The sequence below is a fragment of the Triticum dicoccoides genome, chromosome 3B, assembly GCF_002162155.2.
Source record: "Triticum dicoccoides isolate Atlit2015 ecotype Zavitan chromosome 3B, WEW_v2.0, whole genome shotgun sequence".
Classification (NCBI taxonomy): Eukaryota; Viridiplantae; Streptophyta; class Magnoliopsida; order Poales; family Poaceae; genus Triticum; species Triticum dicoccoides.
Window position 1 is genome coordinate 65,510,157 of NC_041385.1, and position 14,942 is coordinate 65,525,098.

Sequence of the window (14,942 nt, forward strand, 5' to 3'; positions counted from 1 at the left end):
GGTCCACGGACGGATGCAGTGTCCGGTTTGCGTGTCAGCGCGGAGATGCCCTAAGATTATCTTTCTGAGGACATCCTGCAATGCTTACCTTCGACTTCTCGATGCCCGCTAAAAGGATGCAATTGTTGGAAATATGCCCTAGAGGCAATAATAAAAGCATTATTATTATATTTCCTTGTTCATGATAATTGTATTTATTCATGCTATAATTGTGTTATCCGGAAATCGTAATACATGTGTGAATAACAGACACCAACATGTCCCTAGTGAGCCTCTAGTTGACTAGCTCGTTGATCAACAGATAGTCATGGTTTCCTGACTATGGACACTGGATGTCATTGATAACGAGATCACATCATTGGGAGAATGATGTGATGGACAAGACCCAATCCTAAACATAGCACAAGATCGTATAGTTCGTTTGCTAGAGTTTTCCAATGTCAAAGTATCTTTTCCTTAGACCATGAGATCGTGTAACTCCCGGATACCGTAGGAGTGCTTTGGGTATGCCAAACGTCACAACGTAACTGGGTGACTATAAAGGTAGACTACGGGCATCTCCGAAAGTGTCTGTTGGGTGACATGGATCAAGACTGGGATTTGTCACTCCGTATGACGGAGAGGTATCACTGGGCCCACTCGGTAATGCATCATCATAATGAGCTCAGAGTGACCAAGTGTCTGGTCACGGGATCATGCATTACGGTACGAGTAAAGTGACTTGCCGGTAACGAGATTGAACGAGGTATTGGGATACCGACGATCGAATCTCGGGCAAGTAACATATCGATAGACAAAGGGAATAGCGTACGGGATTGATTAAATCCTCGACATCGTGGTTCATCCGATGAGATCATCGTGGAGCATGTGGGAGCCAACATGGGTATCCAGATCCCGCTGTTGGTTATTGACCGGAGAGTCGTCTCGGTCATGTCTGCTTGTCTCCCGAACCCGTAGGGTCTACACACTTAAGGTTCGGTGACGCTGGGGTTATGAAGATATGTATATGCAGAAACCCGAATGTTGTTCGGAGTCCCAGATGAGATCCCGGACGTCACGAGGAGTTCCGGAATGGTCCGGAGGTAAAGAATTATATATAGGAAGTGCTATTTCGGGCATCGGGACAAGTTTCGGGGTTATCGGTATTGTACCGGGACCACCGGAAGGGTCCCGGGGGTCCACCGGGTGGGGCCACCTGTCCCGGGGGGCCACATGGGCTGTAGGGGGTGCGCCTTGGCCTAGATGGGCCAAGGGCACCAGCCCCTATAGGCCCATGCGCCTAGGGTTTCCCCCTAGGAGGAGTCCTAGTGGTGGAAGGCACCCCGAGGTGCCTTGGGGGGAGGGAAACCCTCCCCTGGCCGCCGCACCTAGGAGATCAGATCTCCTAGGCTGCGCACCAGCCCTCCCTGGCACCCCTATATATAGTGGGGGAGAGGAGGGACTTCATACACCAGCCCCTGGCGCCTCCATCTCCCCCCGTTACGTCTCTCCCTCGTAGTCTCGGCGAAGCCCTGCTGCTGTGACGCCCTGCATCCACCACCACGCCGTCGTGCTGCTGGATCTTCATCAACCTCTCCTTCCCCCTTGCTGGATCAAGAAGGAGGAGACGTCTCCCGTCCCGTACGTGTGTTGAACGCGGAGGTGCCGTCCGTTCGGCGCTGGTCATCGGTGATTTGGATCACGTCGAGTACGACTACATCATCACCGTTTTTTTGAACGCTTCCGCTCGCGATCTACAAAGGTATGTAGATGCATCCAATGACTCGTTGCTAGATGAACTCCTAGATGATCTTGGTGAAACGAGTAGGAAAATTTTTGTTTTCTGCAACGTTCCCCAACAGTGGCATCATGAGCTAGGTCTATGCGTAGTTCTTCTTGCGCGAGTAGAACACAATTTGTTGTGGGCGTAGATTTGCCAACTTTCTTGCCGTTACTAGTCCTTTCTTGCTTCAGCGGTATTGTGGGATGAAGCGGCCCGGACCAACCTTACACGTACGCTTACGTGAGAGCGGTTCCACCGACTAACATGCACTAGATGCATAAGGTGGCTGGCGGGTGTCTGTCTCTCCTACTTTAGTTGGAGCGGAATCGATGAACAGGGTCCTTATGAAGGGTAAATAGAAGTTGACAAATCACGTTGTGGCTTTAACATAGGTAAGAAAACGTTCTTGCTAGAACCCTAATTCAGCCACGTAAAACTTGCAACAACAATTAGAGGACGTCTAACTTGTTTTTGCAGCAAGTGGTTTGTGATATGATATGGCCAAAGTTGTGATGAATGATGAATGATCTATATGTGATGTATGAGATGTTCATGCTATTGTAATAGGAATCACGACTTGCATGTCGATGAGTATGACAACCGGCAGGAGCCATAGGAGTTGTCTTTATTCTTTTATATGACCTGCGTGTCATCAAGAAACGCCATGTAAATTACTTTACTTTATTGCTAAACGCGTTAGCCATAGTAGTAGAAGTAATAGTTGGCGAGCAACTTCATGGAGACACGATGATGGAGATCATGATGATGGAGATCATGGTGTCAAGCCGGTGACAAGATGATCATGGAGCCCCAAGATGGAGATCAAAGGAGCTATGTGATAATGGCCATATCATGTCACGTTTATTATTTGATTGCATGTAATGTTTATCATGTTTTGCATCTTGTTTACTTAGAACGACGGTAGTAAATAAGATGATCCCTCACAATAAATTCAAGAAGTGTTCCCCCTAACTGTGCACCATTGCGACAGTTCGCTGTTTCAAAACACCACGTGATGATCGGGTGTTTTATTCAGACGTTCACATACAACGGGTGTAAGACAGATTTACACATGCAAACACTTAGGTTGACTTGACGAGCCTAGCATGTACAGACATGGCCTCGGAACACAGAAGACCGAAAGGTCGAGCATGAGTCGTATAGAAGATACGATCAACATGAAGATGTTCACCGATGTTGACTAGTCCGTCTCACGTGATGATCGGACACGGTCTAGTTTAACTCGGATCATGTAATACTTAGATGACTAGAGGGATGTCTAATCTAAGTGGGAGTTCACTAATAATTTGATTAGTTGAACTTAATTATCATGAACTTAGTCTAAAATCTTTGCAATATGTCTTGTAGATCAAATGGCCAACGTAGTCCTCAACTTCAACGCGTTCCTAGAGAAAACTAAGCTGAAAGACGATGGCAGCAACTATACGGACTGGGTCCGGAACCTGAGGATTATCCTCATAGCTGCCAAGAAAGATTATGTCCTACAAGCACCGCTTGGTGACGCACCCGTTCTCCCTGCAGAACAAGATGTTATGAATGCTTGGCAGGCACGTTCCGATGACTACTCCCTCGTTCAGTGCGGCATGCTTTACAGCCTAGAGCCGGGGCTCCAAAAGCGTTTTGAGATACATGGAGCATATGAGATGTTCGAAGAGCTGAAAATGGTTTTCCAAGCTCATGCCCGGGTCGAGAGATATGAAGTCTCCGACAAATTCTTCAGCTGTAAGATGGAGGAAAACAGTTCTGTCAGTGAGCACATACTCACTATGTCTGGGTTGCATAACCGCTTGACTCAGCTGGGAGTTAATCTCCCGGATGATGCGGTCATTGAAAGAATCCTCCAGTCGCTTCCACCAAGCTACAAGAGCTTTGTGATGAACTTCAATATGCAGGGGATGGAAAAGACCATTCCTGAAGTATTTGCTATGCTGAAATCAGCAGAGGTAGAAGTCAGGAAGGAACATCAAGTGTTGATGGTCAATAAAACCACTAAGTTCAAGAAAGGCAAGGGTAAAAAGAACTTCAAGAAGGACGGCAAGGAGGTTGCCGCGCCCGGCAAGCAAGCTGCCGGGAAGAAGCCAAAGAATGGACCCAAGCCCGAGACTGAGTGCTTTTATTGCAAGGGAAGCGGTCACTGGAAGCGGAACTGCCCTAAGTACTTAGCGGATAAGAAGGCCGGCAAAACAAAAGGTATATGTGATATACATGTAATTGATGTGTACCTTACTAGTGCCCGTAGTGGCTCCTGGGTATTTAGTACCGGTGCAGTTGCTCACATTTGTAACTCAAAGCAGGGGCTGCGGAATAAGCGGAAACTGGCAAAGGACGAGGTGATGATGCGCGTCGGGAATGGTTCCAAGGTCAATGTGATCGCCGTCGGCACGCTACCTCTGCATCTCCCTTCGGGATTAGTTTTAAACCTTAATAATTGTTATTTAGTGCCAGCTTTGAGCATGAACATTGTATCGGGATCTCGTTTAATTCGAGATGGCTACTCTTTTAAATCTGAGAATAATGGTTGTTCCATTTTTATGAGAGATATGTTTTATGGTCATGCTCCTATGGTGAATGGTTTATTCTTTATGAATCTCGAACGTGATGCTACACATGTTCATAATGTGAGTACCAAAAGAAGTAAGGTTGATAATGATAGTCCCACATACTTGTGGCACTGCCGCCTTGGTCACATAGGTGTCAAACGCATGAAGAAGCTCCATGCTGATGGACTTTTAGGGTCTCTTGATTATGAATCATTTGACACGTGCGAACCATGCCTTATGGGTAAAATGACCAAGACTCCGTTCTCAGGAACAATGGAGCGAGCAACCGACTTATTGGAAATCATACATACTGATGTGTGCGGTCCGATGAGTGTTGAGGCTCGCGGTGGCTATCGTTATGTTCTCACCCTCACTGATGATTTAAGTAGGTATGGGTATATCTACTTAATGAAACACACGTCTGAAACCTTTGAAAAGTTCAAGGAATTTCAGAGTGAGGTTGAAAATCAACGTGACAGGAAAATCAAGTTTCTACGATCAGATCATGGAGGAGAATACTTGAGTCACGAGTTTGGGGCACACTTAAGAAAATGTGGAATAGTTTCACAACTCACGCCGCTTGGAACACCTCAGCGTAATGGTGTGTCCGAACGTCGTAATCGCACTCTGTTAGATATGGTGCGATCTATGATGTCTCTTACCGATTTACCGCTTTCTTTTTGGGGCTATGCTTTAGAGACTGCCGCATTCACTTTAAATAGGGCTCCGTCGAAATCCGTTGAGACGACACCGTATGAATTATGGTTTGGGAAGAAACCTAAGCTGTCGTTTCTAAAAGTTTGGGGATGCGATGCTTATGTCAAGAAACTTCAACCTGAAAAGCTCGAACCCAAGTCGGAAAAATGCGTCTTCATAGGATACCCAAAAGAAACTATTGGGTACACCTTCTACCTCAGATCCGAAGGCAAGATCTTTGTTGCCAAGAATGGGTCCTTTCTGAAGAAAGGGTTTCTCTCGAAAGAAGTAAGTGGGAGGAAAGTAGAGCTTGATGAAGTATTACCTCTTGAACTGGAAAATGGCGCAACTCAAGAAAATGTTCCTGAGGTGCCAGCACCGACTAGAGAGGAAGTTAATGACAATGATCAAGATACTTCTGATCAAGCCCCTACTGAAATTCGAAGGTCCACAAGGACACGTTCCGCACCAGAGTGGTACGGCAACCCTGTCTTGGAAATCATGTTGTTAGACAACGGTGAACCTTCGAACTATGAAGAAGCGATGGCGGGCCCGGATTCCGACAAATGGCTAGAAGCCATGAAATCCGAGATAGGATCCATGTATGAAAACAAAGTATGGACTTTGACTGACTTGCCCGTTGAGCGGCGAGCCATAGAAAATAAATGGATCTTTAAGAGGAAGACAGACGCGGATGGTAATGTGACCATCTATAAAGCTCGGCTTGTCGCTAAGGGTTATCGACAAGTTCAAGGGGTTGACTACGATGAGACTTTCTCACCGGTAGCGAAGCTGAAGTCCGCCCGAATCATGTTAGCAATTGCCGCATTCTATGATTACGAAATATGGCAAATGGACGTCAAAACGGCATTCCTTAATGGTTTCCTTAAGGAAGAATTGTATATGATGCAGCCGGAAGGTTTTGTCGATCCTAAGAATGCTGACAAAGTATGCAAGCTCCAACGCTCGATTTATGGGTTGGTGCAAGCATCTCGGAGTTGGAACATTCGCTTTGATGAGATGATCAAAGCGTTTGGGTTTACACAGACTTATGGAGAAGCCTGCGTTTACAAGAAAGTGAGTGGGAGCTCTGTAGCATTTCTCATATTATATGTAGATGACATACTTTTGATGGGAAATGATATAGAACTCTTGGACAGCATCAAGGCCTACTTGAATAAAAGTTTTTCAATGAAGGACCTTGGAGAAGCTGCTTATATATTAGGCATCAAAATCTATAGAGATAGATCGAGACGCCTCATAGGTCTTTCACAAAGCACATACCTTGATAAGATATTGAAGAAGTTCAATATGGATCAATCCAAGAAGGGGTTCTTGCCTGTGTTGCAAGGTATGAAATTGAGCTCAGCTCAATGTCCGACCACGGCAGAAGATATAGAAGAGATGAGCGTCATCCCCTATGCCTCAGCCATAGGTTCTATTATGTATGCCATGCTGTGTACCAGACCTGATGTAAACCTTGTCGTAAGTTTGGTAGGAAGGTACCAAAGTAATCCCGGCAAGGAACACTAGACAGCGGTCAAGAATATCCTGAAGTACCTGAAAAGGACTAAGGAAATGTTTCTCGTTTATGGAGGTGACGAAGAGCTCGTCGTAAAGGGTTACGTCGACGCTAGCTTCGACACAGATCTGGATGACTCTAAGTCACAAACCGGATACGTGTATATTTTGAATGGTGGGGCAGTAAGCTGGTGTAGTTGCAAGCAAAGCGTCGTGGCGGGATCTACATGTGAAGCGGAGTACATGGCAGCCTCGGAGGCAGCACATGAAGCAATATGGGTGAAGGAGTTCATCACCGACCTAGGAGTCATACCCAATGTGTCGGGACCGATCAAGCTCTTCTGTGACAACACTGGAGCTATTGCACTTGCCAAGGAGCCCAGGTTTCACAAGAAGACAAGGCACATCAAGCGTCGCTTCAACTCCATTCGTGAAAATGTTCAAGATGGAGACATAGAGATTTGTAAAGTACATACGGACCTGAATGTAGCAGATCCGTTGACTAAACCTCTCCCTAGAGCAAAACATGATCAACACCAGAATTCCATGGGTGTTCGATTCATCACAATGTAACTAGATTATTGACTCTAGTGCAAGTGGGAGACTGTTGGAAATATGCCCTAGAGGCAATAATAAAAGCATTATTATTATATTTCCTTGTTCATGATAATTGTCTTTATTCATGCTATAATTGTGTTATCCGGAAATCGTAATACATGTGTGAATAACAGACACCAACATGTCCCTAGTGAGCCTCTAGTTGACTAGCTCGTTGATCAACAGATAGTCGCGGTTTCCTGACTATGGACACTGGATGTCATTGATAACGAGATCACATCATTGGGAGAATGATGTGATGGACAAGACCCAATCCTAAACATAGCACAAGATCGTATAGTTCGTTTGCTAGAGTTTTCCAATGTCAAAGTATCTTTTCCTTAGACCATGAGATCGTGTAACTCCCGGATACCGTAGGAGTGCTTTGGGTATGCCAAACGTCACAACGTAACTGGGTGACTATAAAGGTAGACTACGGGTATCTCCGAAAGTGTCTGTTGGGTGACATGGATCAAGACTGGGATTTGTCACTCCGTGTGACGGAGAGGTATCACTGGGCCCACTCGGTAATGCATCATCATAATGAGCTCAGAGTGACCAAGTGTCTGGTCACGGGATCATGCATTACGGTACGAGTAAAGTGACTTGCCGGTAACGAGATTGAACGAGGTATTGGGATACCGACGATCGAATCTCGGGCAAGTAACATATCGATAGACAAAGGGAATAGCGTACGGGATTGATTAAATCCTCGACATCGTGGTTCATCCGATGAGATCATCGTGGAGCATGTGGGAGCCAACATGGGTATCCAGATCCCGCTGTTGGTTATTGACCGGAGAGTCGTCTCGGTCATGTCTGCTTGTCTCCCGAACCCGTAGGGTCTACACACTTAAGGTTCGGTGATGCTAGGGTTATGAAGATATGTATATGCAGAAACCCGAATGTTGTTCGGAGTCCCAGATGAGATCCCGGACGTCACGAGGAGTTCCGGAATGGTCCGGAGGTAAAGAATTATATATAGGAAATGCTATTTCGGGCATCGGGACAAGTTTCGGGGTTATCGGTATTGTACCGGGACCACCGGAAGGGTCCCGGGGGTCCACCGGGTGGGGCCACCTGTCCCGGGGGGCCACATGGGCTGTAGGGGGTGCGCCTTGGCCTAGATGGGCCAAGGGCACCAGCCCCTATAGGCCCATGCGCCTAGGGTTTCCCCCTAGGAGGAGTCCTAGTGGTGGAAGGCACCCCGAGGTGCCTTGGGGGGAGGGAAACCCTCCCCTGGCCGCCGCACCTAGGAGATCAGATCTCCTAGGCTGCGCACCAGCCCTCCCTGGCACCCCTATATATAGTGGGGGAGAGGAGAGACTTCATACACCAGCCCCTGGCGCCTCCATCTCCCCCCGTTACGTCTCTCCCTCGTAGTCTCGGCGAAGCCCTGCTGCTGTGACGCCCTGCATCCACCACCACGCCGTCGTGCTGCTGGATCTTCATCAACCTCTCCTTCCCCCTTGCTGGATCAAGAAGGAGGAGACGTCTCCCGTCCCGTACGTGTGTTGAACGCGGAGGTGCCGTCCGTTCGGCGCTGGTCATCGGTGATTTGGATCACGTCGAGTACGACTACATCATCACCGTTCTTTTGAACGCTTTCGCTCGCGATCTACAAAGGTATGTAGATGCATCCAATGACTCGTTGCTAGATGAACTCCTAGATGATCTTGGTGAAACGAGTAGGAAAATTTTTGTTTTCTGCAACGTTCCCCAACAGCAATGTCCCGATCGCCTGCGGTGAGAGCGGTTATTTGTACAAGTAGGTAATCCTGCAGCTTGAGCTGGGCGCGCTCTACTTTGCTCAGTTCTGGCAAGGATAACCAAAGTAAGGTATACATAACGAAGATGGTAATTTCAGCACCCCAATGAGAGTGACTGGTTGTAAGAGTAATAGAAACCTGGGTGTTGATTGGCGAAGTTCCCTTATTTGCATTGGAAGTGGCTAAAATGATTGTATGAATGCTGGTTGATTAATATATGTATAAGTGCTTTCAATTAAAAAAGAGAGTGGCTGGCCCTGATTATAGCATCAATATTAGCAGCCCCAGCTGTACTTTATGAATTATTAGCATGTTTGTGCAAAATATTTGGTATTTAGATGGGTTGGTTTATTTCTTTGGAGGGAGGGGGGTATGTACCTTGGTATCTGGATCAAATTTTGGAGCATTATGCGTGTATGGAAATATAGTGAGTATTCGATGTAATCAACCACTACCTTTTCTTTTTTGCGGGAATCAACCATTATATACCTACCACACACAACGCAAGCCAACCATCATGTTATTGCCTTGTTCGTTTCCTACATATTGCAAGTTTGCAACCTCACTACGTAGCTAGCTCTCTCCCATCCTCTCTCTCTCTCTCTGGCATTGCGTTGCTCGTGCGTCCCAAGAAGTAAAGCTCGGGCCCTCACTTTGAGAATGGCGGCGGCAGAGGGCAGCAAGGAGGAGACGGGGAGGAGGAAGGCAGAGCGGGTGGCGCTGCCGGCGGGCATGCTACTGGTGCAGGTGTTGACGGTGGTGACGATGCTGTTGTCCAAGGCGGCGCTCAACGGCGGAATGCAACCCCTGGTCCACCTCGTCTACCGCAACCTCGTCGCTGCCGCCGCCGTTGCCCCCCTTGCCGTCGTCTTTGAGAGGTGCGTGTGCGATCGATTGAGCCATGGTGCGCAATATCAGTTAGTTTTGAACCATTGTATCCACGTTCGGCGAAACACGTACATCATTCATGAATGCATGCATGAAATGTCATTTGTTTTGCTTAGCTAGGTTGACTGACGGACAGCATGAACGCATAGGTATACACATGCCCGTACTTATAGCCGCCAGGTGTATGCTCATCGATCTGATCATTTGGGCACATGACAGTCGCAACCGCCAGCTGTAGGCACGCTCGTCGATGATCGGATCATTCACATGACAACATCTGCAGCCACGTCTGGATTATGGAAGGAGTTTTTTTTTTCCTTTTAAGTACTGTTTTTTTTAAAGGACAACATATTTCCCTAGCATGCATGCATTTTTCCATTTGATTCTCTGCACTTGCATCATCTGTTCTTCTTTCATTAATATAGCTACCGCGCCACTGTCGTTGATTATTGCAGGGAAATACTGAAGAAAGTGAACATGGTTGTTTTGGGCTGGATCTTCATCAACGCTACTTTCGGGTTCGCATCCAACTATAGTATACTGCAGCCTGCAATGCAATGCGCTTGCATGCTCCTACATTTGTTCATGTCCTCAGTTTATTGCGATGTGACTTTTGATCTGTACAAAATTATTGCTCTGTTCATAATCTCGATCCTTGATGGTTTCTTCGATCCTTGATGTTTAAAACAGGGATATCTTATTAGCTTTAGGCCAGGCTAATCCATGCTACTAATATGGTAAACGTCTATGTTACATTTTGACGATTTTTGTTGTCCTCCCACTTAGTCAAATTATCATAATGTGGTTATTAGTATATATTGAAGTAATGTGGTTATTAGTATCTAAATTTTACCACGATAACAATGTATGATTACTGTGCTAAATATGTATGATTGCCAGGTAAATATTTATTAGGGATAGTAGCATCGCTGTGAATGGCCAGGGTGAGTATTAAAATGTTACTCTAAATAAGTAAAAGATGAGGTGAGGCTCTAAAACTACTACTCCTCTGTCCCATATTAATTGTCGCTCAAACGAGACGTATCTAGCACTGAAATGAGACCGAAGGAGTATCAATCCAGAGTAGCGTTATGTAGCCTGATAACCATGTTCTTTCCTTTTTGTTGTAACTAATTAATTTACTATCACCTCTATCGCAACCAAATGGTTGTACAAGCATGTAGCCCGACAACTAAATGACTATAATTTTGCAATTACCAATGAAATATTATGAAACATGTCAACATGGGACTAAGTTTGCAAATCTCATCACAGTGTAGCAGCCATCAGTGAAACATTTGGTTAATCTGTTTAATGGTTGGTGAAATAAGAGTTTTTGGAAGTTTTCAAAAACATCTTTTTCGGTAATTGCCTTTGGCTCCTAGGTGCATATGCACCCATTGTCGAAATACACATTTTAAAAAGTTAAAAAATTCGAAACAAAAATCCCGCATGTATATCCGGACATTTTATGTGCGTGCGCAAGGTTTCAGTGAAAAACTACGTTTTTTGTGGCTTGTGTAGAAAAGACAATTTCTGATGCTTCATTCTAACTATTCACGAGGCATTTCTTTATCTTTTTTGCACAAGCCACAAAAAACGTCGTTTTTCACTGTAACCTTGTGAACGCACATAAAATGTCCGAATATACACGTGGGATTTTTGTTCCCAATTTTTTAACTTTTTGAAATGTGTATTTTGACAATGGGTGCATATGCACCTAGGAGCCAAAACGCCGCTCTCCATTTTTTTTCATATTGTTATGTTTGCATGTCTACTCTCTTTGTTTGCATGCATGTGTGAGAAAGTGGCACAAAAATAACAGACATCGAAATTACTTGAGGCTATTATGTTGGATTCTCAGTTATTTAATATGTATTTAGTATAGTCTTGCATCCAATAAATTTTAAATTATGCGTGTATGATGCAGAGTTTTGCTGGCGACGGGGTTGTACTACTGCGCCCTACGGGCCACCAGCGCCGCCTATACCGTCAACTTCTTCAACCTCATCCCCGTTGTCACCTTCCTCATTGCAGTGGCGCTCCAGGCCGAGCGCATCTCCCTCGCCACCTGGCCCGGCAGGATGAAGCTGCTCGGCGCGGTAGTGGGCGTTGCCGGCACCATGGTCGTCAGCCTCTGCAAGGGCCCTCTTCTCCCAATTTCGCACCTCCGGCCGTCCTATGCCCACGCCCACGCCAGCCCGCCGGCACCGGCGTCGGTGATCCATGGCGGCCACGACATGGCCGTCGGCACGCTCTTCATGTGTGGGAGCTGCGTGAGCTACGCGCTCTGGTTCGTGGTGCAGGCCAGGGTTGCCAAGGTGTTCCCGTCGCGATACTGGTCCACCGCGCTCACGTGCGCTGCGGGCAGCCTGCAGTCTGCCGCGGCCGCCGGGGTGGCGGCCGTCCTAGCACCCCGCGAGGGCTGGGCGGCAGAGTGGAGGCTGAGGTGGGACCTGCGCCTGGCCACGGTGGTGTACTCCGGGGTCTTCAACACGGGCGTCACGTTCGTGCTCGTGTCGTGGGCGGTGGCGCGCCGCGGGCCCGTGTACCCGCCCATGTTCAACTCCCTGTCGCTCGTTGCCACGACTGTGGTTGACGCGGCATGCTCGGCACCGACATCTACCTCGGCGGTGTTCTCGGGGCGGGCCTCGTCGTCATGGGGCTCTACGCGTTCCTCTGGGGCAAGGGTAAGGAGCTCGCTGCCGCCAAGGCGGACAACGGCGAGCAGAAGCTGCAGCGTGTACACGCCGATGATGGCATTGCCTAGCGGTTTGGCCTAGCATGCCAGAGCAGTCCATACGGAATTAACTGAACTATTCAGTCCGAACTTGAAATTGTCCTTGACAAACACTACTACATGATGACTTATTTTTTCTCTTTCCAAAACGGTATTGTGCTGACGTTCACTAGTGCATGGCAATTGAACGTTTTTCATGGAAATTTTACATTGTCACGAGGATGGAAAATCTTAACCAAGCACGACAAATCCTATGATTAAAAGAAGGAACTGCTAAGGAAAATTGCAATGCTCAGACAATATAAATTGCCATAAAAACCGTTTGATTTGCCATGCCCTCCAGCAAACATTTGCTGCTATCAAAATCCTTTTTTTATACAAGATCCCTTCTACGTTATTGATGGTCTAACAATGATTGTTATGATTAGCCAGTCCATGTGCACTTGTATGGACTGCTCTGGACATAGCAAGCCGGAGTATCGGGGCATTTGATAACATAGCAAGCCAGAGTAGTAGAATAAAGAAGGGATTAGAGTGACTGACTAATCCCTTCTTTATTCTACTACTGACTAATCCCTTCTTTATTGTACTATTCTGGCTTGCTAGGCCAAACTGCTATGAGATTATTTAGTCTCTTGGTTGATCCTTATGAAATGGAACTGATTGAACTACGTTTCGAATTTAGCTCAAAATATTATCATTTTTAGCAAGTACATGAGGATAGGAATTATATTTATAAATTATTGCCACATTCCGAAGAACTTATGACTTAAGCTTAGGGAAGACTTAAATCACCAATACTCAAATGCCCCAATAATGAGTTTTCCAAAGAGATGATTATTACAAATTTCTAAGCAAGACTTCCTCAACATGATAAAGAAGCGGTTATAGTTCTTTCGGTTGTTGAAGTTATGTATAAAAGCATGTGGACAAAATTACTAGGACATACATTTTCAGTTTATATGGATAAAACATTCATAGTCAGGCCTTAAGGTTCTCAATCTAGCCTTAATGCGCGAAACTATTCTAACATGCATGGTAAAATAATGTACAAATTTATACCGCAGTGACAATGACTCATCCACAAGATGCTTAGCAAACTCCAAATTTGAACACTAACAGAAAGGGATAGAGCTCCCAAATTTGAACAATAATAGAAAGGAATAGAGCTCACCATCGTGGCCCCACCGCAGCTGAAGAATGAGGAAGCACATGTCGGGTCTATGACTGCACACACATGCGTGGTAGACCCGGCGTCCGACGGCCGGGCAGAAGGCAACTTTTGGATCAGACAGAGTCCAAACGTTGCCACGGCCGATGGAACAAAACAACAATGTTCATGAAGGAGTGAAGGTGCGGTAGCACTACATTGTTGATCCGCTTCTTTGCGACTCGGGATGTCGGCCGCGGCATCAGACTGTCTCCGACCGACGCCGCCAGAACAGAGGGAGGTACAAGAGGAAGGAATGCGGGTGGATGGAAAGTGGGAAGGAAGGGGGAGAGGTGCTGCTGGGAACGGTGAAAAGATAGTGGCACCAGGGACGGTTAGTGAGAGTTTTGATTGTGGAGAGCAGCAGTGAATGACTAATTTTAATAGGCCGCGAACAAACCAACACTGACCAGATGGAAAACTGAAGGGTCTAATTTGAATAGGCTACACATACAAGTCAAATATAGAAGACAGTTAGTGAAAACGTTTGGTTCATTTTGGTCAGCGGAGCACGTTATCACAAATCGACCATTTTTGTACCCATCTGTGATATGCATTTAGCAGAGCCAAATAAACATTTTCACTGATGCCTCCGGAGTGGCCAGTTAGTGCTAATGCTCTTTACTGCCGTATCGTGTGGTCACGGACTCACGGGATGGTCAGTGATGAGAGGTTAGTGCTATTCAGATCTGTAGTAATGTTGAAGCGCTTCGGGCATATGGAGGAGATTGGGTCAACCAAAGAGTGAGGTCTTTTCCATAGATGGCCGGACTAGGAGGCGAAGAAGGTCTTTGGCATGGACAGCTGGACAGCTAACTTTTGGGATTGTCTGAATGTAAAAACTTATTGAACATCCGATGCTTCTTGATTGTGATTGCATATGCTTACAACTATTAAAAGTATGTTTAAATTGTTATTGGTATGCTGTCAAATGCAGGAGGCCAGAGCAGGGGCGGACATTTGATGCCTGCGGTTGGACGACCTTCGCCACCCTCAAACTGTTCACAAATACATCCAGATTTCCGGACATGTTTGTCTGGCATCTCTCTGCATTCTGCAAGCGAACATCCCTTGGTCGACGGAAGCAACAAGAAGAATCAGCAGCTTAAGGCGTGACGAGCGCTGGATTTCACCCTGCATGCAACACAAAGGAGTTAGCTTGCGCACCGTTGCAGCTCTGCTTCTGATCGGTGGATCT

General features: G+C 46.4%; 1 protein-coding gene across 1 annotated transcript; it reads left to right on the forward strand.

Moving 5' to 3' along the window:
• The first annotated feature begins 9,566 nt into the window (after nt 1-9,566).
• Nucleotides 9,567-12,577, forward strand: LOC119279296 (WAT1-related protein At5g64700-like). The gene is made up of 4 exons (XM_037560587.1): nt 9,567-9,784; nt 9,915-9,974; nt 10,250-10,312; nt 11,725-12,577. Exons 1-4 carry the CDS (start codon nt 9,567-9,569, stop codon nt 12,575-12,577), a joined length of 1,194 nt encoding a protein of 397 aa, XP_037416484.1.
• The last annotated feature ends 2,365 nt before the right edge of the window (nt 12,578-14,942 follow it).